The sequence below is a fragment of the Meleagris gallopavo genome, chromosome Z (assembly GCF_905368555.1).
Source record: "Meleagris gallopavo chromosome Z, MGAL_WU_HG_1.1, whole genome shotgun sequence".
Taxonomy (NCBI): Eukaryota; Metazoa; Chordata; class Aves; order Galliformes; family Phasianidae; genus Meleagris; species Meleagris gallopavo.
In genome coordinates this window covers 1,670,823-1,696,316 of record NC_139435.1, presented here as the reverse complement: position 1 = coordinate 1,696,316, position 25,494 = coordinate 1,670,823, and the positions used below count along the sequence as shown (strand labels likewise).

The following is a 25,494-nucleotide window of genomic DNA, read 5'->3' as shown; positions in this document are numbered from 1 at the left end:
TAAAGGAAGAAAAAAGATGGTAAGCTGCGTTGCAAGACAGTGTTAACAACCACAGCAAGCAGATATGTGAGCAGAAGTACAGGTAGACAGACACCAAACAGATATGCCCATGCTAACTGTAGGAAAAGGATATTAAATAATATCTAAGAAGACCCAGGCTCCAAAAGAGAAAGCTCACACCAAAGCACAAGTTTCTCCCAGAACTCAACCAGTGGTAAGACTGGCAGCTGGCTGCTCTATTTCCACAATTGTGAGTTTTTGCCCTAATGCCTCCAAGCTCTTTACACAACTCTTCTCTTAATCAGAACTCTTTCAAGCAAACAGTCATATAAAATTTGATGTAAAAATAATTCCATCAAATAGAAAACACAGCATTTGAACTGTGGAAAACAACTGAAGTTACCTTCTCTATAAATGGTCCATGTTAAAACATTAACATGCACATCATTCTGCTCAGGAGTAGAAGGTTGCTTCTTCAGTTCTGCAAAGTGCCAGTACTCAGGACTGAGGAATAAAGGGCATGAGCTATAGCACAGCCTCACTTAGAGCCAACAGGGAGCTGGCCATGGGTTTTATGCTGGTGAGCCTGAAAACAGAGCATGAACAAGAAGCCTGCAGAAACCATGAGCTAACAGCTTCGCTGGGAAACCTGCCCTGCAGTTCCCAGCTCCAAGATAGTATGACTGCACTGAGCAGATGCAATTTATATCCAGTTATCTCTGCAGCTGGCTAACTAGTGATAAGACGAAGCACAATGCTGATTTCTCCCTCCCAATGAAATATTTCACCAAAAAGTGACCACAAGTCCCAGAGACTAACTAGGCACTACCAAACAGACCAATATACAGCTCCTTAAGCTGTAAAGATGCAATTCTGTGTGCTAAGATGGCACTCCTGTAATGCAACCTTGAAATTCCTGCAATGCTTTCATTTGTAATGCTGTTACATCCAATAGAAAGTTTCTGATTGCTACATTATTTTGCTATTTATCATACTATCCTCAGAAATGAAAACACAGCACTCAACTGGGACAGAAGGATGTAATTCGGAAATTCCCACTGCTGGAAGCACTGTGGTCATTATGTGTCTGAACTGGTATTAACAAAACTGTATTTCATCTGAAAACAACACACTGAAAAGATTTTGTCATAAGTCCAGAGTCATTCAAGACATCACATCCTAGAAGGAAGAAAGGATCCAAACTACCACTGGAGTAAAGAAAGGCTATCCAGGTAAATGTGTCTACTAGGAAAAGAACCTTCCACTAGCTCCATGTAGCTAGTGAGGTGTTGCCCCAGATCAAGCATTCAGCTCTGAGGCAAGTATGTTCAACAACTCAGTTCAGCTGAGAAATGCTCATCTGTTCTCTAGTCTCATTATACCATGCCTACTGAAAGAGGTGACTGAGCAATTCTTTTCTAAAACTGTCACTGAATTGTTCCAACTACAGACGACTAGCACAGGACAGGAGCTATGTCAAACTAGTAAATACATCTTTCCTTCACAAGCTATGTAAGGAATGGACAATGGAGCAGATTTATCTCAATTTCATTTCACACCATGTGTCCTCACCTTTCCATTTCACTGGATTAAGAGCAATATCACACAGTGAGTTAAGATGACACCCACTGCAACTTCACAAATAACTCCCTGTATCAACCCAAATAGGGATTAACATGGAGACAGACCTAAACAGAATCAAAGAGTGGTAAAGGACAAACCATCTTTACAGGAAGCCATACCCATCATAACACTGGCTAACCTGTCCAGAACAAATTGTCCTGTTGCCAGCTGACAGCATTCTCACAGCTCAGACTTTCAGAAGACATACACAGAGCTCAGCAAGCACGTTTCAGGACTGGCCTCAAACAAGTATTTAAAGATGACATTCATCAGAAGTTCTCCAACCACTGTTAGTCACTGCAGGTGCAGTGGAAGCTTCTGTCAGTAGCTTAGAGGTACAGCTACCAAAGGCAAAGCCTAGTCATTGCTTTCCAGCAGCCTGCCACCTTTCAAGTGGGTGAGCAGCTCAGAGTGCTGCAGGTGTGGGCAACTGGCGGACATCGGAAAACCTGAAGATCTGACATTTTGATGAACTACCTCAAACCAGTGGGTATGTGGGATGGTGCTAACACTACGGATTGCCTAGACACCATGCTGGAATGAGTCCCACTGCATCTACACCACTTGTGTGGGCACATCTACAAGAAAACTAGTGTGAGAATATATTAATCTTAATCCAAACGTGACTATCTTTAAGAATGAGGAATATAAAAATTCAAAAAAAGACAGGTATAAGGTCCACAGGACATGTAGAATTCCTAAGTAACAGGATTCAAATGAAGGTAAGACTTGATCCATAAAGCAGGTTTCCCCAAGCAATATATTGGGAAAAAGAACCAAACGGTACCTGCATCATGACTACTAGAGCAAATTTTGATATACAAGTAAATACAAAAATTAACTGAAATCAGACAATGGCATTGCCTTTACTCCCTGCAATGCCTGTATTATATTACTAATAATAAAGAAAATTAATAACTAATAAATAATCAAGGAAAACCCATGAAAAGGCCTGAAGAAGTATCAATGTTCAGGTACAGGAAAGCATGTTTTGCTTCTTTTAAAAAGATTTTGTTTGCTGAGATGCTACATTGCCTGAAAAATGAGTAAAGGCAAAATCAAGAATGTAACTTGACAGCCAAGATGCCTAACTACTCCAGGGGCCAGAATATGGGATTCCACATTAGATATTCATATCAGAAATCATGGAATCATTATGGTTGGGAAAAGCCTCTAAGGTCCTCAAGTCCAACCATTGGACCATCGCCACCATGCCCACTGAATTACGGCCCTAAAATGCAAGTATGCATGGAACAGATACTGTAAAATGGATATCAAAGCCCATTTCTTGAGCTTCATTGCTTAGAGATAGACAAAAAGGAAGTGTTACGATTACAGACAAGTCCTGAAGTCTTTAGCATCTGGTTCATAATCCACACCCAGAACATGCAACTGAAGCTGATGCACACAAGCACTCTTGCTTCACACGCAATTGCTTAACAGCTGAAGTACTTTCCCAGGGTGTCCAACAATTTGCTCTTCCTCCTTCCACTTGTTGGGAGACAACCCTTATTTACCACCACCCACCCTCTGTTGAGGTGGCACTCTCTCCCTTGTACTGATGCAGCCAAAGATCAGAGTTTAAAAGGTTTGAGAATATTAGCATGCAAGTAAAAACAACTATGTGGCTTCCTGGTGCAAGGAGAGCTGGTTAAATCATTACTTGAAAGTGTGGAAGGTTGCGGCACAAAATACAAATCAGCTGCCACACAATAAGTAAAATATCAGGCAGGATATTACAGCATTTTTAAAGAGCTGCCATCAATGCAATTTGCCACAGGGACAACCCTACTGGCAGGTATTATCTCCTCCAATTATATTCATTTAATTGAAAGATGTAGAAGAGAGCAAAAAATGGTTCTCTAGATACTAATGGTGCTTTGACAAGGCAGTCTGCAAGACAGATATACACAGGACATAAGCAAAACACTAGATACTTCATGTTTAGACAAAAGAGAAAAAGGTATTTTCATTCTCAGCTTTGTGGAATTAATTAGAAGGGACACAGCTGAATTCTTTCCTTTATAAGGCCCTTAGACAACACTCAAGTCCCCTCACTGTCACAGAAGGGGACATCCACATTGTAGAAGGACAACAAAGAATAAGCTTTGGCAAGCATACGCTGTGCTGCTGTAGACTTACAAACAAATGAATGCGCAGAAGGTGCTCATGGAAAATGTAGCTGGAGTCCTTGAAAATAACATTTGAGCGACCTATTTAAGAGAAAAGACTTCTTCAACCAAGCACCAGAGAGTCAAGAGAGCTGTTTCAACACAACTTTCCATAATAAAACCGAAAGTCTCCCCATCAGTTGATAATATGCTTTCTACACATTCAAGATTTCAGAACTACAGCATATGTTAAAATTACTTCAAATATCTACAGAGGAACTTGTCTTGAAGCCTCCCACAAAACTAAGAGGAAGTGAAGACCAGTTCTAGGATAGAACTCATCAATTTATCCAAGCAGTAAATTTAAACATACATTTAAGGAACAGTGAGCAACAGCTTCTTTTGCATTGGGCTTTTCCTACCCAGAAGGCAAGAAAAGAGAACCCAAGTACACAAAGAACTGGTCAGTTTCCTACAGACTACAGGCAAAGGCTTCAAGCAAAGACCTTCAATTCTGACCTACTGAAATGCACTTACACATTTCAGAATTAAAAGCCACCATTTGGGGAATCTTTTTCTAAACAAATGCTGAAGTCAGATCACTGTGCAGCACCCGTCCAAGGGGATTTCCCCAAGCTCATTGTTCCTCTGCCAACTCTGAAGCACATGCAATGAGATGTGAACCTGCTCTGGCTTCTGATTGTTCTCCTGTATCCTGCTGGTCTGCTGCAAACAATGCAGCATGACAGAAGCCAGCAAGAGCTGTTGGTGATGAGAACACAGCACTGTATACAGTTTCTCCCACAAGTTTTCCACTATTCCAGTGAATAGTTTAGCATTGACTTGGGCTGACCACAGCCCCAGTTCCTTATTGGAGAAAAAATAAATAGTATTTATGAGGTAATGTAGAGCTCAGTACTGACAATAAACCAGTTAACCTGTTCTGAAGTCACCAACACATCTTCTAAACAGTAAGACAAGGTGCCAGACACAGGTATTATTCTTTTTGGTTGCAGCTTCATGCTGGGATCCACCAAGTAGGACAATCACAGATTGCTATTTTCAATATAGTGCCCTCTGAAGTTTATGGGTTCTTGAACCCCAGCATCAGCTTTTAACTTGGCACAAACATTTTTTGGAACATATTCCATTTTAACAAGTAATTTTTTATTTTGCCTCAACTATTTCTTCCTGTTTCTTACCACCAAAGCTATCTTCATGAGGATCAACGGTAACATGAAGCAAAGGGGCTTCCAGAGATGCCAGCAACTTCTCACTTCCAAATTTGCTCTCCACATCAGTAACGCTGCATTAGGAAACGTGTCTTAAACTTAAGACTCTTTAACCAAACACAATTCATTTTATGTCAGTGAAGAGGTGGTTAACACAAGCATAAAAAAAAAAACGTCATTTTTACTTAGACTGAAAAGTGACAGCAAATTAAAAGTTCACAAGGTTACGCTGGGAAAAGCAGCAGTGCTAAGATTAGAATCCACACCTTGAGCTTTTATACAATGTCAGTTAACACTAAAAGGTCCTCAAAATTCAGAAGTTTTCCCTCCTGGCTCGAGGGGCAAGCTCCTTTAACTACAGAGCACTTTGCTACTGGCTGAGTATCTTACACATCTGAATTCTCACAAGCTAATCTGACTCCAATGACATGCCAATACTTTCTGCTTGGCACACCAACTCAGTAACAAATTATGTGGGTAAGCCATGTGACTTCCTGAGCTGCACGAGCTTGAAATTGGCAACCCTGAGTTTCTTTGTTTAATGCTTTAAGACTTTATTTTTCAGAATGATACAAATATTATGAGACACTGCAATTTGAGCTATGGCTAAAGCACAATTTAATCCTAGTCAACAGCAATTCAGTCCTCAACATTGCCACAGCTGTGAAAAATTCAAAAGTAATACCTGAGTATATTTAATAAATCCTTACTCAACTACACATGAACATAATCATTACTCTTAATTTCAATTAACAGTGCTCTTGAAGGACAGTAAACATAAATCTTCAAATTCATCTTTTAAAGAATGACTTACCTATGCTAGAACATACACCATGTAGAAAGGAATTGGGAAATGGTAGTGACACCACTCAACTCCTTGCCTTCCTCTGCTTTGAGCATTCACTGCCCCCTGCTACACTCCATCCATCCCAACTCACAATTGGTCCACTCAAAAAAAGAGGACTACAAAACAGCACTGACCAGTTCAGAAAAGATTTTCAGTAAGAAATGCTCCCAAGTGCCAAGCTCATTGCAAAGAGGTTTCAAAGAGGTATTCACATAAAGCTGGTTTCTGAAAACAAGAATACATGTTGTGTAGTTACTCCACTCCCTGGAGTATGCATTTATAAATATATGGTTATGAGTATCAAAGCCAGACAAAGCATTTCCATGTGGCTGGATGCTTTCACAGGTGATCTGAAGTTATCAGTTAAGATCTACTTCAGTTGATCCATTTCCTTCATTAGCTGAAAGAAATCGAGAAATTTAGGAATGATCACCAGCAGGTCTTCAACTCTTTTACCTTTTAAGTTTAGCTTCAGGGAAAGACACCGGGTAAGCAGTCAAGCAAACGTGTAACAATAGTTTTCACACAGCAGATGGAAGTAGTATCACCAATACTGCTTTACTATTTAATTTCTAAACCCAAAGTAAACAAGTTTCATTGAGACACGAAGTCAAATTTGACATCAATTATTTCTCATTATATGCAGCATGTAAGGGTTCTGCAATCTCATACTTGCATACACATCATTTCATCTGTATGTAACTAAGAACAGTTTCCTTCTGCCTACAGATGCAGACGTGCTATCCTGGGTCTCTGGAAACCAAGAAGGGCTGGGCGCATTTACTTTTGGGCATGAAATGGCCTTGGAAAACCAGGCTCCAGGCTATCATCACCCAATTCCAAAAGGGCTCCAAGGAAGGCAGCTCAGCATCAGAGCAGTGCTGTTTTGGTATCCAAATCCAGACTACACTACAGCACCACAGAACAGAATCAGCTGAAAGCTGTCACCATAAAATGAGAAAAAGAGTTGGTTTGACAGCAAACAACTTACAAGTATGCTCTCTCTGTAATATCAGCAATAAAGTGGTGCTTTTGTGTATTTTGATGTACTCTCTTAAACGTCTATACATGTTTTTAGAAACTTAAGATGTTCGACTGTAGTCCTCAAACATTTATGGAAACTGATTTATGTCTAAGTGAATGCACATGGACCGAAATACAGGATATGGTTTGAGGACATTCTTTATCCAAAGCAGTTCTCAGTTTGTGAGCTATGATTAAAAATTAATTTCCGTCCCCAACTCAAGTAGTGAATTATCGCAGCTACAATCCAACAGATGCTGCCAAGTAGTGTTTCTGGGAAAACACACTTCACCTCTGTCTGGATAGCAATGTTATTTTAGGATCTGCTGTGCCAATCCAACTGCCTGCTGTTGTCCTTGCAGCCTCACAGCAGATGTTGGAATTCTAAAAACATTTCCAGAGGGACCTTTTGCTCTCTCCCAGGGTGACTGTTGAAATCACTCATATTCTATAGTTTTAATCTGAGCAGGAACAAAGAAATTTATTTCTCTGTAGTACTGTATTTTGGGGAAAAATATTAAAAGCTCAAAAAAAAAAATCTGTTCTAGAAGACAGGTTAGCTCAACAGCTCTGCTCTACTGATAATCAAAGGCATCCTGAAAACTAAGTGACTGCATGCAGCTGTGTGAGCTCTTTCCCAACAAACATTCCCATGGAATCTAAAAAAAAAAACCAACAACTGGTAGCACAGGTTATGGTAAATAAAAACAGTGAGCTTTATACCTAAACTACCATTTACTTTTTATTAATTTATATAAAGAAAAAGGCAACCAAATCTCACCATTTTAAAATATGTTTGCTCACGAGCAGTCGACTTGGTCCCATCATTACAAATGCCTTTATTTGCTTAGTTTACTTCTGCTGCTAACTCTTTTGTAAACACTTCATTAGCATTATTTAGTTACATGCACGGAGGTTATGTTAAGTAACACAAGAGCCAACTTTCAGAATACGGTTTTAACACACGCAATATGCTGTGCCTAAGCTACTTATCTTAGCCATACTGCTAACTCACTGCAGAAGATGAAGAGAGTTCTGCAGGGTAAGCAAACAACAGAACAACACTGGCATGCTTGAGAAATTCCTTGTTGCTTTGGAGAATTCGGACCATGGCACGTGATCTTGCCTCTAGGTGATTGGTGAACTTTCACCAGCTTTAAGTGTCTCAGTCCTTGTAGAATACATTGGAAATACAACAAAACTAAGGAACTGGTCAGAAGGCAGCTTGTAATCTCAACTCAAAGCAAACAATTCACTAGCAATTATCTGCTTTGTATTTTACCCAACGCTTCCTCGAAATCTTCTATATTCCCAAAACGATGGGAGTCCATTGTTGGGTTTCTCCTCTGCCTCTGAATGGTAAAAGCATGGAATTCACCACTACAAATTCCATAATTCAGCTATATATATATATATATATATATATTCAAAAAAAAAAAAAAAAGTCCACAACCAAACAACAGCAGGATTTGAGCCTCTCTCATTTTTTCATTTGAGAGGCTGCTGAAAAACAAGAAACAATAAGTGTTTGAAAATCAGGAAACAGCACAGAGATGCTATCCCTCATGTGAAGCAAGAAGGGCAGAGGGCAGAGATAAGACATTTTCCATATTCATACTGAACTGAAGTAAGAGCAACCGTTTCCCAGAGAGCACCTTCCCAAACTAATGGCACAGGAGGCAGGAAAACAAGGGCTTGCAAGAGGGTCAGCCTCCTCTCTGCACTGGGAGCAGCTGTTCATTTCACTCTGTACTTACTCTAAAGCACCACAGCGAAAAATCCCTAAACTGTGACTTAAGGAAACTTGGACTTAAAACCTTCCTTCAGCCAGTACTCCAGCAAATCACTTGTCAACACATTCAATATTTTTCTTTTGAGCCACAGATTACTATAAAGCAGTGATAAAATTTACCTCCTCCGTAGAGACTCAACTTCCCCATCACAAAGAAAACTCAATGCTAAGTGGCATTCCAAGCACAGTAACAAAAGCAAATGTATGCAGTAGTTCTAATATAACTACTGCCATTAAGACCAACAAAAATTGTGTCTGTTCAAGCAGAAAGTCTTCAACCCTATGAAACCCTCCTAGAGTACTGACATGAGGACACAGCATCTGGAAAAGGAAACAGAGGTATACTGCTATAGACATCTTTTAGCTGCTCCTTCCTCCCAGTTAGCAGTCACCTTGTCAGGGCATGCATGGAAGCTCTATTCATTATGCAAAGCTGAAATGAATGAAGGCTGCAGATGCTGAGACTGATGGGAGGCACCCAGCCCTTCCTTATCCTCCCACATATACTGGAACAAAAAGAGTACTTACACTCTGTGACACCGTATGCCTCAGTTCAACACTGCCTCATGCAGACTGTGCCAGCACAACACAGGATGGAATTAGTTTACAGAAACACTGCTGTATTTCAAGACAGGAGAGCCACATAGGTGATACAGTCAAAAATACTGAATCCAGAGATTTGTTTTTCTCTACCTTGAGCACAAATGTTCCGTCACCACTGAAACAACTTTTTAAACCATGAATACACGCTATGAACATGCTAGCTAGCTCTGCACTGCACAGTGTGGTTTGGTTTGTTAAGGATGCGGATTTTAATTAATGTTATTTACAAACTACTCATTTCAATCCGTGCTAATGAGGAAGTAGCTACTCCAATAGAAGTCTCATATAAAAATCTTTCTTCACTGACTTGTTTCTCGTGCTCTATTTATAATCAGAACTGCAGGGGAGAGCATAAAGACATGATCTTAAATGTACCTGAATTCATTATATATTCTAGAAAAGTGAACTCAAGTCTCCACATTTAGTTTAAGGATACCTAAGGATTATGAGATTAGAATCCCACTGGCTTTCCGGGAGGATTCAGCAAGATAACTCCAAATTACTTCAAGGGCTGGTGTGAAATGGACCTCTGTACTTATTTAGCCTCTGCTCTAGATTACTGACCCACTTCTGAGGAGCTCAGCATCCCTGCTGTGTGATGCCAACACCCACTCCATCTGTTTGCTTCTGCTTTCTCAGAACCTCGATTTGTCTGCATAAGAAGTTGTGGTAATTCACACGAGCAGTTTGGGTACCTCACACAGCATCAGCCCCACTTTCTGTGTGGTCACCTTGACAAATAGAAACAGAACAACGCAACGGGATTATCAAAAGCTGTGTGTACGCAGATTTCTGAAGGGGCAGCTTTAATTCGGTTCCATCCAAGCCACTCTCAGTTTTGAGATGAAAAAAGTATACTAGAATTAACCATTTTATCAAACTATGGAAATTTTCAATGGGACCAGCAGCTTTTGAAACCACAAGTGAAACTTCTAGTGATGTTGTAAAGCAACAGCTCCACAAAGGGGCATCACACAGCACTTGCCGATATCCTGAGTTAAGCAATTATCAAAACTGGTCAAAAACCAGCAACAACAAAAAACCCAAACCTTCACTCATGACAGACGTGCGCCTCAGCAACTGAGCAGCAGTTTTATTAGCTTACTAAATCCAAAAACAAAAAATTCCAGAAGTCACTACAGTACTGAGATGACATTTGGTCTTTTCTGGGAGCCCAGACTACTGCCGTAAAGTGAAATAACAGCAACAGTACAAAAGCCAGCTATGAAAATGAAGTCTATATACTGATATCATTCACCTGTTAGCACCAAAGCCATTTGTTTAAAACTAAACCTTATGCCAACACTACCCAAAGAGCTCCAGCTAACCAGTTTACTTACACAGTGGTCAAGAAAAGTAAAATGTAGGTGAGCTCTCCTTCAGCTGACCCAAAGATAGGTGAGAACAGTACATCACAATCCAGCAAGAACTGCCCATCACAACAAGGAGACTGTACAAAGGAAATGAGAAACCCAGAAAATTTGGGGATAGCTTGAAAAGAAAACGCAGGCGGGAGGCGGCATTACAAACAAAAAATGAACAGAAAATAGATGGCAGAATGAAAGCAGCAACATGTATGGATTACAGAAAAAACTATGGCAAACCTAAAAGATAATGCTAAAACCATGATCAGGTAACAGCCGTAACACATTTGACAGGTGGCAACCACAACTGACATCAGTTGAATGTAGATGGAACTATGATTAAAACAAAGCTTAAAAGTAGCTGGGATCAGTGTGCTAATAATACAGAAATTAAGGTCAAAAATATGCAGTTTCTGTTCCTTAGAAACTATTCTAAGTGTCAGAGGGCTAAATGCCCAAAATATTCCTGTCACCATACTTTCTTACATTTTTATAGAAACGCACCATAGAGTGATCTGAGATTCATGCTGCACCCCTTACACATGCACTGTCAGTGGGATTTCTGTACAACATGAACCTGGAGATACACTTAACAAACACAACTCTTGTCTCTCGCACAGCAATTGCAATGAATTGAGAAAGTCAAAGGGGTAGAATGCAAGCTGTTTACCTAAATATACATACATATACGGAGCAGAAGAGAAGATCTAGAAGTACTCTTAAGTTATTAAATGAAAAGCACTTTCATTAACCAATAACAAATAATAAGTCTTCAGAAAAACTGCTTCCACTGATGTTTCCCTTCAAATGGGAAAACGGATGCAGGCTGTAAAACTTCAACAAAACTTCCATATACAACTGAAAATAATAATTAAGAGGACTGAAGTGTTGACCAAGGAAAAACTAGACTTTTTTTGTTTGTTTTAATGTGGAAGTGCAAGTTCAAATAAGCCCCTCCAAATACAGAGAGTTATCAAATAAAAGCATATGGCAGTGTTATGAGCTAAGAGCTGTGGTAGGCACCACCAGAACATACACAAACTGGAATCCAGTTAGTAATAAAAACTGAATTGTAAACTTATAAGAAATTGTGAATGTACAAAGCATGTGATTCAGTTCTAAGAATTGAAGCAAGCAGTACATAAAACCAAAACAGGTTTTAAAGAACTTTTAAAGAATCAAAGGCATGCAACTGATTCTGTAATTAATTTCTTCACACAAATTAACATCCATTTAGTCACTCCTTAAGGGCTGTAAGGAATGTTGAACGCAACAGAACTTACCTTGGTATTGTCACACACTTCGTATTGCAGTTCTGAGTGGTAATGGCCTTCTCAAGCTCATCCAGCTGTCCTGTCTTCTTTAGCTTCTTGACCAAGCTTTTCACCGCTTTTTCACACCACTTCTCCTCCTGCCCATTCTGCTCACCGCTGGCCCCTCCGGAACCACCAGCGGATTTTTTCCACCCAAGAAGTCTCTTCACAACCGGTGGAGTGAATGGCAGTATGGATGACATGACTTCCACCAGACAGAATGCTCAGCACACAATTAGAGATTTCTGTCTGATCCCTAAAAACGCAAACCGAAACAGACACATTAGCACTGAGGTTTTACTTGAGAACAATCCTTGCTTAGGATCTTCCATTATCAAATGCTATAGGACATGCCACCTCCAAACAATTCAGGTAATAGTTCAGGAGGTGGATCTGAAATTCACTTTAAATTTTGATGATGAGTTTATTCCACAGCTCTAATCTACAACTCAAAGCCTACAGATAATCAACCTTCCAAAATGTCACTAATTTAAATCATTAAGTCTCTCAAAATCCGTTAAAGGACATTTAAAATCTCATTTTGTAGCTACCTGAGTGGTGCAGTTGTGTTTGTTTTGAATTCTAACACCCTTTCATTTGATATCAAGTACCCAATCGGGGCAATTACATACAACATCAGGAGGGATGCTGAAATTTGAGCTACGTCTGGCATTCATCTCTATTTGTACTTCAAACAGATTAGAAGAAATGATAGCCAGTTTTATATATATACATAGATAAATATACACACACAAACTTCCTAGTTTTACAGTTTGTATCAGGGTACTTTCAGGCATTAAAATATAAGCCCCAAATCAGCTGTATCATTTTAAGCAGACAGCTATTGGAGCTTGTTTGAGGACAGCATCATCTACAGACAGAAGCGCTGCATTGAAGTCAGAAGTAGTCTTATTTCCAGGCAGTAACAGGATATCTGAATTCCACAAACTTACCGTGCTGTCAAACTTCAGCACTCTAAGTTGTAATAGTACCTTGTTGAGGCCAAGTATGAAATGTTACCTTCAAGCTACTCAATCAGAGCTTTCTAGGCAGCTTATGCGCATACTGTGCAGGCACGCTCCTCACTTCTATCCAAAATATACCTCACCTTGTAAAGGTTTCTCATCTGCAAAACAGCAATGGTTCATTTGGGACACTTCAGGTTACGGTATTCCTGGCTGATTTTTGCTTCATCACGCCTTCACGATTTCAATGAGAACCAACAAGTCAACAAAAGCTGGGTTATATTCCACAGGCAGCTTTAAATAATAATTCATCTATCCTAAATGAAAAGTTTCACCTTCATATAAGACTATAGCATGAGAAGAACTGTTCTTTCAATGGTGTTAAATTATTACAGAATTGTGACCAATACGTCAGGCTGCAGGTCAAATTTTGCAGGCTGCAGAAGCATTATACTGGAGCCCCAGTTACAGCAAACTACAGAAACAATCTCAATAGCCAACATTTTCAACCCAGTGCTAAGCAGGATACTCAAGCTATGTTCTCCCTAGGAGCCAATACTGACAGACATACCCAACCAAACACCTCCATCACTGCCCATCCACACACCTGTTCTTCCCAAGTTTATGGAGCTCACTAACACGTAATACAGGCATTACCAATTCTTTAGCTTCTGACTTGTCACCTTTCAACTGCCCTGATTATCAGCATTGTAAAGTACGCACTTCAGCAATCTCACTTACCAAAATGTTAAATTGCCTATTGTTCCAAACCTTCTAAACATTCTCTGTCCTTTTATCTATTTTCAGCTTTACAATACCCCTGAGAGCATGAGTCCAAGCTTGCTGTATTCTCTCCCTTGAGATAATACTGATATCTATACATAATTTCTGTATTCTCTGGTGCTTTTTTTTTTTAAATACAGACCACAATTTGTGTTTCTGTCTCAAATGCATGCTGATTAAGTCTTGAAATAGGCTACATGCAGAAAGCCCATGCATCTCAGACTTGCTTTACATTTGAACTCTCACATTTTTCAGATAGTCTGAGGCAAAAATCCTCCTCTCTCCATTTCCAAAAGACTGACAGGTCAGCTCTAACTGATCAGAATTTTCCAGATTCTTTACTTGATTTCTACCACTTTCCTTACACGCATTTACTAGTTTTTACAGATGCTTTCAGAAAGCATAGTTTATCTGTTAGTCTCGCAGTCACATTTACATTAAAACAATTTATTTTTAAATAGGAGGACATATGATCTAAGAAAACAATATATATGCCATGGCTGCAGAGTTAAGTGTGATTCTGGGAGGCTACGACTGCTCTTCTAGCCATGGTTATGCCATGTCATGGATTTGCCAGTGGTATCAGTAAGCATTTCAACAAGCTATTCCAGCAGCAATCTCATTTCTTTCAAAGGGTGAGCAAAGAGAACATGACACAAGTAGGACAGGATTTTGTTCACCTTAACGCTGCAGCCAACTGTGATGAATACACACAGGACAATCTTTCAGCTAGCCTAATGTATGCAGAAGTTACACACTTCTCCATGCCTACAGGAGGCACAGCAAAGTACAAACCTCAATTATGCAAGGAAAAAGCAGCAATAAAGTAATTAAGAAAAACCCTAACGTGTCAGAAGTCAGTGTATCTAGCTTAGAGCCCCATCCCAACAGCAGAAAATCATTTTTCCTGCCTGTGTAGTATTTTCAGTACCATCCAGAGAATGGTGGTGAATGGAGATACATCCAACTGGCAACTAGTCATGAGTGGTGCTCCCCAGGCATCAGTACTGGGGCAATCCAGCTTAGCTTTATTGATTAACCGAAGGAGGGGACTGACTGCACCCTAAGGAAGTTTGCAGATTACACCAAGTTGGAGGAAGCGCTGATCTGCCTGGGGCTGGGAAGGCCCTACAGAATGATCTGGATAGCTGGGCTGTGGCCAACAGGATGAGCTTCACTAAGACCAAACGTCTTAGTGAATGTGGCTCTTTGGCCACAACAACCCCACGCATCACTACAGGCTCGTGGCAGAGCAGCTGGAAGGCTGTGTGGAGGAGAAGGACCTGGGGGTGTTGGTTGATGCTCGGCTGAACACGAGCCGGCGGTGTGCTCAGGTGGCCCAGAATACCAACAGCATCCTGGCTTGTATCAGAAATAGCGCTGCCAGCAGAAGCAGGGAGGTGGCCAGCCCTCCGTACTCAGCACAGGTGAGGCCATACCTCAGTGCTCTGTTCCGTGTTGAGCCTCTCATCACAAGAAAGGCACCAAAGAGCGTGGCCAGAGAAAGGCAGCAGAACTGTGACACGGAGCAGAAAGCTGCCACTACTTCAATTCTTACCGCATTTGCCAGATTGTGCCTTAAAACTGCAGCTCTGAGTACTCAAGGGTTTGAAAGAGCTACCAGTGTTAGAAGTGCTGGCACACAGGGAACACGTGCTGTTATATCCAACAGATTATAGCTGGAAAACTTGCAGATTGCCTAATGGTGGTGGTATGCTTCATCTCTACCCCCGCAGTATATTCCGCTTCCTCATGCACACGTTTCTATAGTTGGTCAAACAGTGTGATTGCTGGCAACTTCTAAAGTTGCAGTTTGAATCATGTCTGCTATTATTCAATTCTGCTGTGGTTCTCTGAAATGGGGATTAAATATTAAGCCTATGATCCCAGCAATAACTAAGCGTAAAATATGAAGGAAAACTTCAGGGCAGCATGCAGGCAGACTGAAATCTTCAAGGGAAGTTTTCCTTTCCTGCCCGGTATACACCATAAACAAAAATATCAAGTAACTTCTGGATAATTACTGTTAAGCCTTATGCAACATATTTCATACCAGTCTGTTCATTCATCTTAAATCTGAAATCAAGAAATCTGATTTCTCCTGACTTTATTCTATGTAACCTGGCTGAGAATAACATCATTTTCAAGTGCTCTTCTGCAATAAGGAAGACAGAAGCTAAAGGAGAATCAAAGAAAACCTTTTTGTGGCATTTAAGAGAGTCTAAAACTTTATTTCTTCCCAGTTTCAGGCCATTTTGTCATATAAAAGGGTGGTTTGTTGTTTTTTTTCATTAATCCTGGAATTTGGACAGGATTCTATACCAATTTCACCCAGTGCACAATGTTTCACATATCTCAGAGGAAGAGGGAATATCCATCTTTCTCCTCCACATGCCTCCCTATGATAATTCCTTCATAATAAAGATATTAAGTCTAGCATCATCTGTTTAAGGCAGCAGCAAGATCTTACATTATGCCAAACAGTACTGAGAGATAAAGCTTTAAGGTCTATAGCACACGTAGTATTCCATGTCACCTATATCAATGCAAAGTCATTAAAACTGCGAAACTCGAAAAGATGCAGCATTTCACCTTGTACTGAACTGAAGCATAACAAAATTTATGGCCTGCTTCTGGAATCTTTAAGCTGCGTTATTCCAAGTAACAAGACACTGAATCTGAAACAAATTTCCCCAATACTAACCATCTCACCTTGCAGGAAACCTGATTTTTGTATATTGTAGCTAAAAGCTCTTTCTCCTTGCAGAGGGAATACGTTCTATTTACAGAACTTAGAGGAATGGACAAGAGAGGACATCTCACTTCTGCTCCTGCACTCCTCCAAAACATGCCCTGAGTCCCAATGGGGGCTTATTCTTATCCTACAAAGGTGTGTTAGATACCTCTTTTATCATCTGGATAAGCTCAAGTCTGCTATTCATACACAGGTTTCTGAAGAACAACCACACATAGAACTCAGGTGATGCACCTCCTTCTCTCCCTACATTTAAGCTGGGATAGTACAGCTTCACGTGTTCCCTTCCCTCCCTGTCCTTAGGATGCTGGAGTTTGTTGCTGTGGGGCCAATGGTGGCAGAGAGCTGGGAGAAGAATCCAGCTCTGTGCCATGGTCTACCCCCAGATGAGCCCTGCAGCCAATTACACAGCAGAGGGGAGGGCTTGGAAACACCGTCTCCCCAAAGGCTCCATCTGGCCACAGCTTCATTGGCAAAGCCAAGCTCCAGACTCAGCTCCTGCATGAGCTGCTGAAGTTCAAGACAGGCTGCCTGTGATCCAGAGGGCCAGCAGCAAAGAGAATTCCTTCTCTGGGACAACCTTAGAATGAGGATTTTGCTACATGCCATTATATAGATTCAATTTGCGCACAGATTTTGAAGTTTATTATGCTCCAGGGGATCTTGAAACTTTGCATAACAACTTTTTTCCCCATATAGCTCATTGAGGAGAATTATACCTCTACTTTGAACATACACATTTCCTCTCACGCATTTTATGATGTTTGATTACAAATCAAATGAGAAAACTCACATTTCTTATATGCAGAACTAAAATAAGCACCAACACAACAACAGAAAAGCTTCAGAAGTTGAGTTTTTCTCCAGTTACTAAGCAGTACTCAAAACGCAATTAAAACATTATTGTTAGAAGAAAACTAACAGATTGGAAGCAACACCATTCACCCAGTGACACCGAATTGCATGCAACCAGAAATACAAGAAAGAAGTGAAGACGTTAATTTTACTGACCTCTGATTGAAATAATTATAAGAGTAATATATCTTAGCAATTCTCTTAGAAGCCTGAAAAATGTACCACAGCTGCAGGCAGCCAATTCACCTGTCTGCAAAGCAGCAGCCTTCTCCCACATACTTAGTATTTATGAACTCACAGCACTGCTCCTTAATACTGGAAGACCTCAACAGAGCCACAAAAGCACCAAATGAGCATTCCAAGCCACAGCAGTTTAAGCTCTTCTCACCTAATTTGTTTTGATTAAAACTTTCCATGTGTAACAGGCAAGAGTCAGTTCCATTAGGTTAGAAAGGAAATGCTCCTGGGTAAATGTGAAAGGAGCAGTCCCAGAACTGATTAACAGGTACTTGGGTGCCTGCTTCAGCTTCTATCTGCATAACTTAACAGTTTCCCAACTTCGTTAAACTCTCCTTCCTCCACCACAGGCAGAGCTTGAAGAGTGTCCTCCATTAAGCTCATCTTGCTCCAGCTTAATTAAATCAAACTCAAGCCCCAGACTACACTGATAGCAGACCCAGGAGCTGCTCTCTCACAGTCTCTTCTTGGTCTCCCTTCACACCCTGGCTGTCAAACACAATCACAATAAAAAGTCATCTGGAACGAAGTTTTCCTTTCTGCAATCCAGCAACACCACAGGAAGTTGAAAGCAACGTTTAGCAACATTTTCTGTGGTCACCAATTTCTTCTAGCCCAGAGAGTATTGAGCACAGCACTGCCTACACTCCCCATTCTATTACAAAAAACTAATCCCATCGCATGACCTGCAGCAATTCAGTTTAACAAATCCACAATTACAAATATTTTGGCAAAGTAAGCTTAGGTATTGTTTGCCTCTCGGCACAGCTCACAACCAGTTTGTGGCTTTATGATAAAAGTCATTAAATCCAATCTGAAAAGCAGAATTTACAGCTCACTTAGCAAGTCAGGCCCATAAATGGCTGCTTTCAATTACAGGGCATTTACATGCACAGTAATAAAGGCAGCATTGAGTACATTTGAAAAAATCTAGAATACTTTTATAATAATTAAAACTCTGTGTGCTGCTCTTTATAGAAAGAAAACTTGGGAGTTTTCTTCAGTCTCAACCATAATTCATATTCTTTGTTAGCCAGAACGTACTACCAAGCCTGTTCTCCCAGTACGATTGTGGGAAGGAGATTAGACAGATGGAGACAAGTTTTGTTTTTAAATCTGCGCTCAGCAGCAGAGATTTCTGAGCTCCAATACACTCAATTACATCAACCAGTGCTCAACACTTCTAAAAGATCAAGTGGAGCAAGAAGGTGAAGGAGCACCCAGCCGGGCTTTGCATTTAGAGATACACTGTGATTCAAACTCATCTGATTTTGCTCGTGCCCCCGGTTTCCAGGAGAGGAAAAGATATCAGTTAAGAGACCAATTTCTTCAAATTCACTTTTTTTCAGATGTGCTTTATTTTGGGGGGAGGGGAAAGGAAGGGAATTATTATTATTACTACAATCAAACAAAACTCAGGAACATTGACAAGTTTTCTCCAAAACCGTATTACGCATGGTCAGATTCTTCCTTAAAGAAAACTGAACCTGCACTCCTGTTCATTTTGGTGACTGTCAGTGCAGTCCAACCCTGAACCACACGATTACAGACCAATCCTCTAACAAGTCATTAAACAACACAAATTACTGTTAAAGGTGATGCTAAGAACACACTCAAGTTTGAGCTCTTAGTGCAATCCTCCCCCACTCCTCTTTTAAAGGCACTGATAATCAATGCTATCTTTCACCACGATAGTGCTAAGCAAATGGAGTGAGGCAGGGAGAAGCAACTGCAAACTTCAAACCTTTATTTGTATTCTCATCACCCTGTAATTCACTGGAGTTCGCGAACACTGAAGTTTTAAAGCCATCAAACAATAAAGCTACTCATGTACCACACAACCACGGCTCCAACACTGCAATAATGCTTCTTAAAGTCTAAACAACAACTGCGTTCCGTTAGATAAGCCTTTCAACTTAACAACAGGAGGTTCTTCCACTCTGGAGAACAGACTCATCAGCCTCACTGCACACTCCAACCCCACAAAAATAACGCCATGAATCAGTCTGAAAGTGCAGCTCTCCAGGCTAAGAGTGGAACACTTACGGACAGGCAAACCTGCTGTTAAGTGTGGGCTCCTCACAAGCTGTCATTACTAACTTCTCTCTGCAGATGAAAGTTACTCACCTGTGACCAGGAGCAGCATTTTCAGAAATTTTTCCTGCAGTGGATCCAGAAAACAGAACTTTTCCTTAAAACTACCTACTTAATGTAAAGGGATTTGAAAGGGAGCACAACACACACGGCTTCTTTTGTCAAAGATCACGACGCCCAACCAACAACACACAAAACCAAGCTGCAGCCCGTTGAACCCAACGGCTCTCCAGGGCTGTCGGGTGCCACAAGGGCTCTTCACCCATCTTTTACTTCCCCGAAGCAAAGGCTGAAAGACCGCACCGAGGCACTCCCCTTCCCCTCCAAAAAACAGAAAGAAACAAGAAAACAGCACAGACAGATGAACTGCCACGCTGCTCTCACAGGAGCATCGCAGTGCCCATGCACGAGCTGAGAGGAGCGTGATGAAAGGTCCTTCCCCAGAGGGACACGGCCGCCGGAGCTCAAGGAGGCACGGCTCTCGGACACGCGCTGTGGGTTCATGCTGTTCCCCGCGTTGGATCCCACTCTCCCCCCCTCCCTCCCCGCTCCCGCCGCCCCGAACGCGGCCGCGTCCCCACCACAACAAAGGGGGAGAAGGCGCCGCGCGGCCCCCGCCGGGCCCAGGCCCGTTCAGCCAGCACCGGGTTCTCCCCGCCGCTCGGAATACCCCGCTGTTCTCCTGCCTCTCCCCGCCGCTCCCGCTGACCCTCAGTCCCGTCCTCCTCTCGGCCGGAGCGCCCCACACCGACCTCTCCTCTCCTCTCGGAGCTGCTGTTCGTCCGCCGCGTCCCACAGCGCTCTGTGCTGCCCGCCCGCCCTTCCCGTGCCTGTTGGTGACTGCTACGCTCCGCCCACCGAGGTGGGAGGGGAGACGGCCTATTGGCCGATCTACCTGCGGCTGATAGGAAGGAGAGATGGGATTGGTTTGACCCTTCCTCGAAGCCGATTGGCGGACTGTGCTGCCAATGGGAGCGGCGGTAAGGGGAAAAAAAAAAGAACAAGACGAGGAGGGCTGGAACCGGGTGGGCGGGCTCACGGCCGCGCTGCAAAACAGCGCTCGTCATTGGCTGCTCCAGCTGTCACTCTCCGGCCGACGCGCCCTCTGGTGGTGGTTGAAGGGGCAGAGTTTGCGTGTCGTGTAGTGCGCAAGCGCACTGAGGGGCGCTGTGGTACTGTGGCCATCCGCTGCGGAGGCCTTGTGAGGGTGATGGAGAAGGGGGATCTCGTCCCTTCAGAGCCTCCACAGAGCCCCTCCAGAACTCCCTTAGACCCCAGCAGAAGCCCTCCCAGAGCCCCTCAGTACCCCCTTAGACTCCAGCCGAAGCCCCCCAGAATCCCTTACTGCCCCTCAGTCCCACAGAGTCTCCTCAGAGCTTTCTCTGCCTTTCCCCATGGTTGATCCCTAACACGGCTGTTCTGCTGCAGCCAGTTCGCAGGCAGCCGTGTCTTCAGAGCCTCTGCATCTCTGTCCAGTTGGGTTGAAATAGGTAAAAAAAAAGGAGGGGAGAGGATGCTGGGGGACTTCTGGCAAAAAACAAACAGGAGCTGCATGAGCCTCATTTCTTTAGGAAAGGAAAGGCAAAATAAGCAGACAGCATCAGAGCCCAGAAACTGCCTGAGGAGCGCGGGTGCTGTGGAGAAGCCAGGCAAGGTGTGTGTCTGCAGCTTCAGCAGCCCCAGAAAGCACTCCCATACCTGCACCCTCAGGAGCAGTGCCTCCTTTGGTAAAAATAAAAAGCAATATCCAGTCCCTCATGCTGAAGCTGGGTGTTGCTAGATGCTGGTAAATCAGTGTTGCTCAGCACAATTTGCACATCAGCAGCGGGGTGCAGGTGGATGGATATGAATCCCTCTTGGATTTGAACCCATGGTGGAAGAGCATCAGCATCTCTAGGAAGGGCTCTAAGGGTTCTCCCAGGGATCAACACTCTCAAGAATGACGTTCTCGTGGCTATTTCCCAGCCACTGTTTCACCTGTCGGGGAGAAAGAACAAAGGGAGTAATCTGTGATCTAAAGGCAACATGATGAAATGGTGATCAGCTGCACCGTGCTGTGTGTTGACTTCCCAAAGGCTGTGAGCAAATCCCTTGAAAGACAGAAGAAAGAAAACCGATATCAGATAAGTTCAAAAACACCTGGGATTTCTAAATGACCAGACACTATCAGATATTACCGTGAAGATGAAGACAAACATGAAATGTATTGCCAAGAAGGCAGGGCTTTGGAGACAGGGCAGATAGTTTCCGTGTTGAGGTTGTTCTTAGCAGAGTGTCAAAATGATCTGTTCTACAGAAAATAACAAAAGGGAGAGTTCCAAACAGAGTTTGGGTACAAAAGGATCAGCCAGCATGTTCAAGACAGGGAATAATATATGCTGAAAATGACTGTGAGTCCACGGAGAAGGACTGTGAAGTGCTCCCAGATTTCTTAAACTCACTCTATTGAAGCTCTAGCATATCCTTCAATAAGAGCTTTGATTTTTACATCAGTGGCTGCAATGCTGCTTCCCCAGAAACTTCTCAGTCATAGCAGCGTGTAGTAGACTAAATATGTGCAAAGGAGCAGTGTTCCTCCTTTAAAAAACTCCAAGACTTAAAGCTGGGAGCAACAGCAAAGTACGTAAAAGGATATCTCATTTTCCTGCTCTTCTTTTTATCTTTTTAGTAATGAAAAATGTCTGTAATGTTGAAACTCTAATCTGTTCACTGCCTTTTCCAAAATGCAGAAGTATATTTCCTATACTATATAAATCACTCTAGTTTCAGATCAGGCTCTTAGAAGATTTCAGAGCAAAGCAAAAAAAAGCAAAAAGCACAAGAATGAAAAGAACACACGGTGCAAAGAACTTGATAGCCTCTTATGTAAGCTTGTCAAAGTGGACTGAAGAAATAATCAGTGAAAAATAACGCACTAAAAGCAGAGACGTATTTCTGACTCTATCAGAGTACAAACTGTTTGGTGTTCCTGTTACAAAGTGCATCTGCCAGATGTAGTAGAGCTAGACAATGATTTTTAGAACGGACATCTCCTGGAAGAAATTCGTAACATAATCAGAAGATTTATGTATTTATCATAGAATCATAGAATGGTTTGGGTTAAAAGGGACCTCAAAGATCATGTAGTTCCAACTCCCTGCTATAGGCAAGCTCACCTCCCTCTAGACCGGGTTGCTCACAGCCTGCTCAAAGCCAGGTAACTCGCATCCAGCCTGGCTTTGAGTGCTTCCAGGGAGTGGACATCCACAGCCCATCTGGTCAACCTGTTGCAGTGTCTCACCACCCTCACAGTAAAGAATTTCTTCCTGATATCTAATCTAAATCTACCCTCTTCCAGTTTAAAGCCATTTCCCCTTGTCCTGTCGCTACCTGCCCTTATAAAAGGTGCCTGCCCAGCTTTCCTGTAGGCCCCCTTCAGGTACTGGAAGGCCGCTATTTTGACTTGCATGGTATAATTCTCATGAGTAAATGATGAAACTATCTTAACATACCCATGTATCCTAACAGCCAGTGCCTAGTTATTTTACTCTGCCCTGAAATGGGTCAGGAATTCCATGCAGTCAAGGCAGTAAGGTTGTGATAGAGGAAAATTACAAAGGCTTGGTAGCTCAGATGCAATCACAGACATTACGCATACCTTAAACTTGGTCATCTCAACATCATGGCAGCCTCCTGGCTTCAAAGCCCCAGCTTTATGCCTAACTGTAGGTGTGGTCAGCCATTACCAAGGAACTTCTTACACTGCTTGAACTCAGAACACTTTAATTATGGCCTTAGATTGTGCCAGAGGAGGTTAATGTTGGATATTGCAAACAGTTTCTTCTCTGAAAGAGCAGTTGACACTGGCACAAGCTGCCCAGAGAAGTGATGGGGTCACTGTCCCTGAAGGTGTTCCGGAATCATGGAGATGTGGCACCTGGGGACATAATCAGTGGGCAGAGGTTGGGATTGGGCTTGGGGGTCTTGTAGGTCTTTCCAACCTTAGTGATTCCATGATTCTATGATTCACCCTGCTAGCAAGGGCCTGACTGCTCTCAGCTGCCCATAGCCAGTGCAGATAGCATTTCTTTCCTTTGCCTCCCTGATCTGTATAGATCTGACATGCTTTGTGTCCTCAACATTTCTGTTTTTTTTCTCAGGTTGTTCGTCCATCATTTCCTATTACCCCAAATACAACACCATTCCTCTGCCTATGTCCTTCAGTTTGGATTAGCTGAAGTTGATTAGAAACACATTTATGCTAACCCCAAGTAAGCCATCGTTAAACTGAAATAGCCTTGTTTACAGAGAGATTTACACCCGTTTATCTTTATTGACTTAAATAAACAAGAGTAATTGAGAGGAGGCCTGGGGGACAATGGCTTTGTTTCTGAATTAATGTCAGGCCTCAGTCCAGCAAGGATTTGTGTATGCACTTAAATCTGCGTAGTGAATGGGTCTGCTGAAGGCAGTGGCATCAACCAAAAGAATAAAATTCAGCATAAATGCGATCATTTTTCTGATTTTTTATTTTATTTTTTTTATTGCCGTCCATATTCCCTTCTTCTGTTTTCATTTTCCAGCAAACTGAAATTAATTCATCATTACAGTGAAATCTGCACAATAAAAAAAGTAGTTGGTGCCTCCCAAGGAAGGATCAAAATAAACCAATTTATGCCGTGATCAGTTATTGCAATACAGTCTGCTTCTGTTTTACCCTGTGTGAGATGCACTATGCTAATTAAGCATATGTTTGTATAGATTAGTCTCAATGAGATTTACCCCACTTTTCTACACCATCTGTGCTACATCAGTAGCAGAGTTGGAAGTGATTTCTCCATATATTTTCTCTATTAGCTTATGAAATATCTAGAATCCTTTGAGATAAAAGTTTTCTTCATGTTATTATTGGTCTTGCCAAGCGTTAGTTGTGAATTTTGAATATTTGTGCTTTCAAAAACTGGTGATTTAGGGCAATATCATTTAAATAGTTGCTGTTATTTTGATGAGTAGCACAAATAAAGCAAGCATTCAGAGAAGCTGCAGAAATCTCCCTTGCTTATTTTTATTTAGAGGTATAAAACGTATATTACTGTTAGGCAGATGGAGACATCACAAAATAAAAATATGGCCATAATAAAAAACTAGGCTGTTCTTGCTGCAGTATTTAAGTCACTAAGAGGTTAAAAGTCAACATTTAACTAGAATCTTCAAATTTATGGTGAAGACAGACCATTACAATCATCTCCTCTACGTTATTTATTTCAAAGGCCAAATCATTTCCTCAATAGAATCCCTTTTTTCAAGCTCATAATCTCTGCAGCTCAGAGCTACTGGCCATCAGTCGTGGAGAAGGCAGCTCAGCTCCATCCATGAGCCTGAGGTGGGAGAAATCCACCAACCTGGCATGAAAGCGAGAGCATTTCCTTCTTTATCTGCATGGAATCTGTTTAGCTTCAACATCATGCTCATTATACCTTTAGGGAAGGTTTCATTGTGCTAGACTCATGTCCCTAAGAAGACATCTCCATTGCATGTAAGGATTTGACAAGTGGAAGTGAATTACGTCTGAGTGGTTTTCTTAAATAAATGAATCAGGCTGAGTTTCTTTGGTCTCTCACTGCAAGGAAAGTTTCCAGACTTTAACATTTATTCCAAATCCTCTTTACTTCTCCAGTGTCTTTTTTAAAGTATGGAATCTTAAACTTATATTTAAATACTTACACTGGATAATAACAGTTTCCTTTTTAGGACAAGTAATAATGGCCTTAAGTTGTGCCAAGAGAGGTTCAGGTTGGAAATTAGAAGCAATTTCTCCTCTCAGGAGCGCCAATGCTGTGGCACAGGATGCCCAGGAAGGTAGTGGAATCACCGTCCCTGGAGGTGTTCAAGAACAGTGGAGATGTGGCACTTGGGAA

At 41.9% G+C, this 25,494-nt stretch overlaps 1 protein-coding gene across 7 annotated transcripts in view; it reads right to left on the bottom strand.

Moving 5' to 3' along the window:
- The window catches only part of SMAD2 (SMAD family member 2), a 40,904-nt gene extending 20,427 nt beyond the window's left edge, over window positions 1-20,477 (bottom strand). The window contains exons 1-2 of one of the 7 annotated variants that reach the window (XM_085212755.1): window positions 20,350-20,477; window positions 11,879-12,164 (exon numbers count right to left, since the gene is read on the bottom strand). In XM_085212755.1, coding sequence (XP_085068881.1) covers window positions 11,879-12,111 — 233 coding nt within the window. In that variant the 5' untranslated portion in view covers window positions 12,112-12,164; window positions 20,350-20,477. Of the gene's footprint in view, window positions 1-11,878; window positions 19,624-20,306 lie in introns of those variants that run through there. The other 6 variants (XM_085212758.1, XM_085212754.1, XM_085212756.1 and 3 more) reach the window with 6 other exon arrangements.
- Between the last annotated feature and the right edge of the window lie 5,017 nt (window positions 20,478-25,494).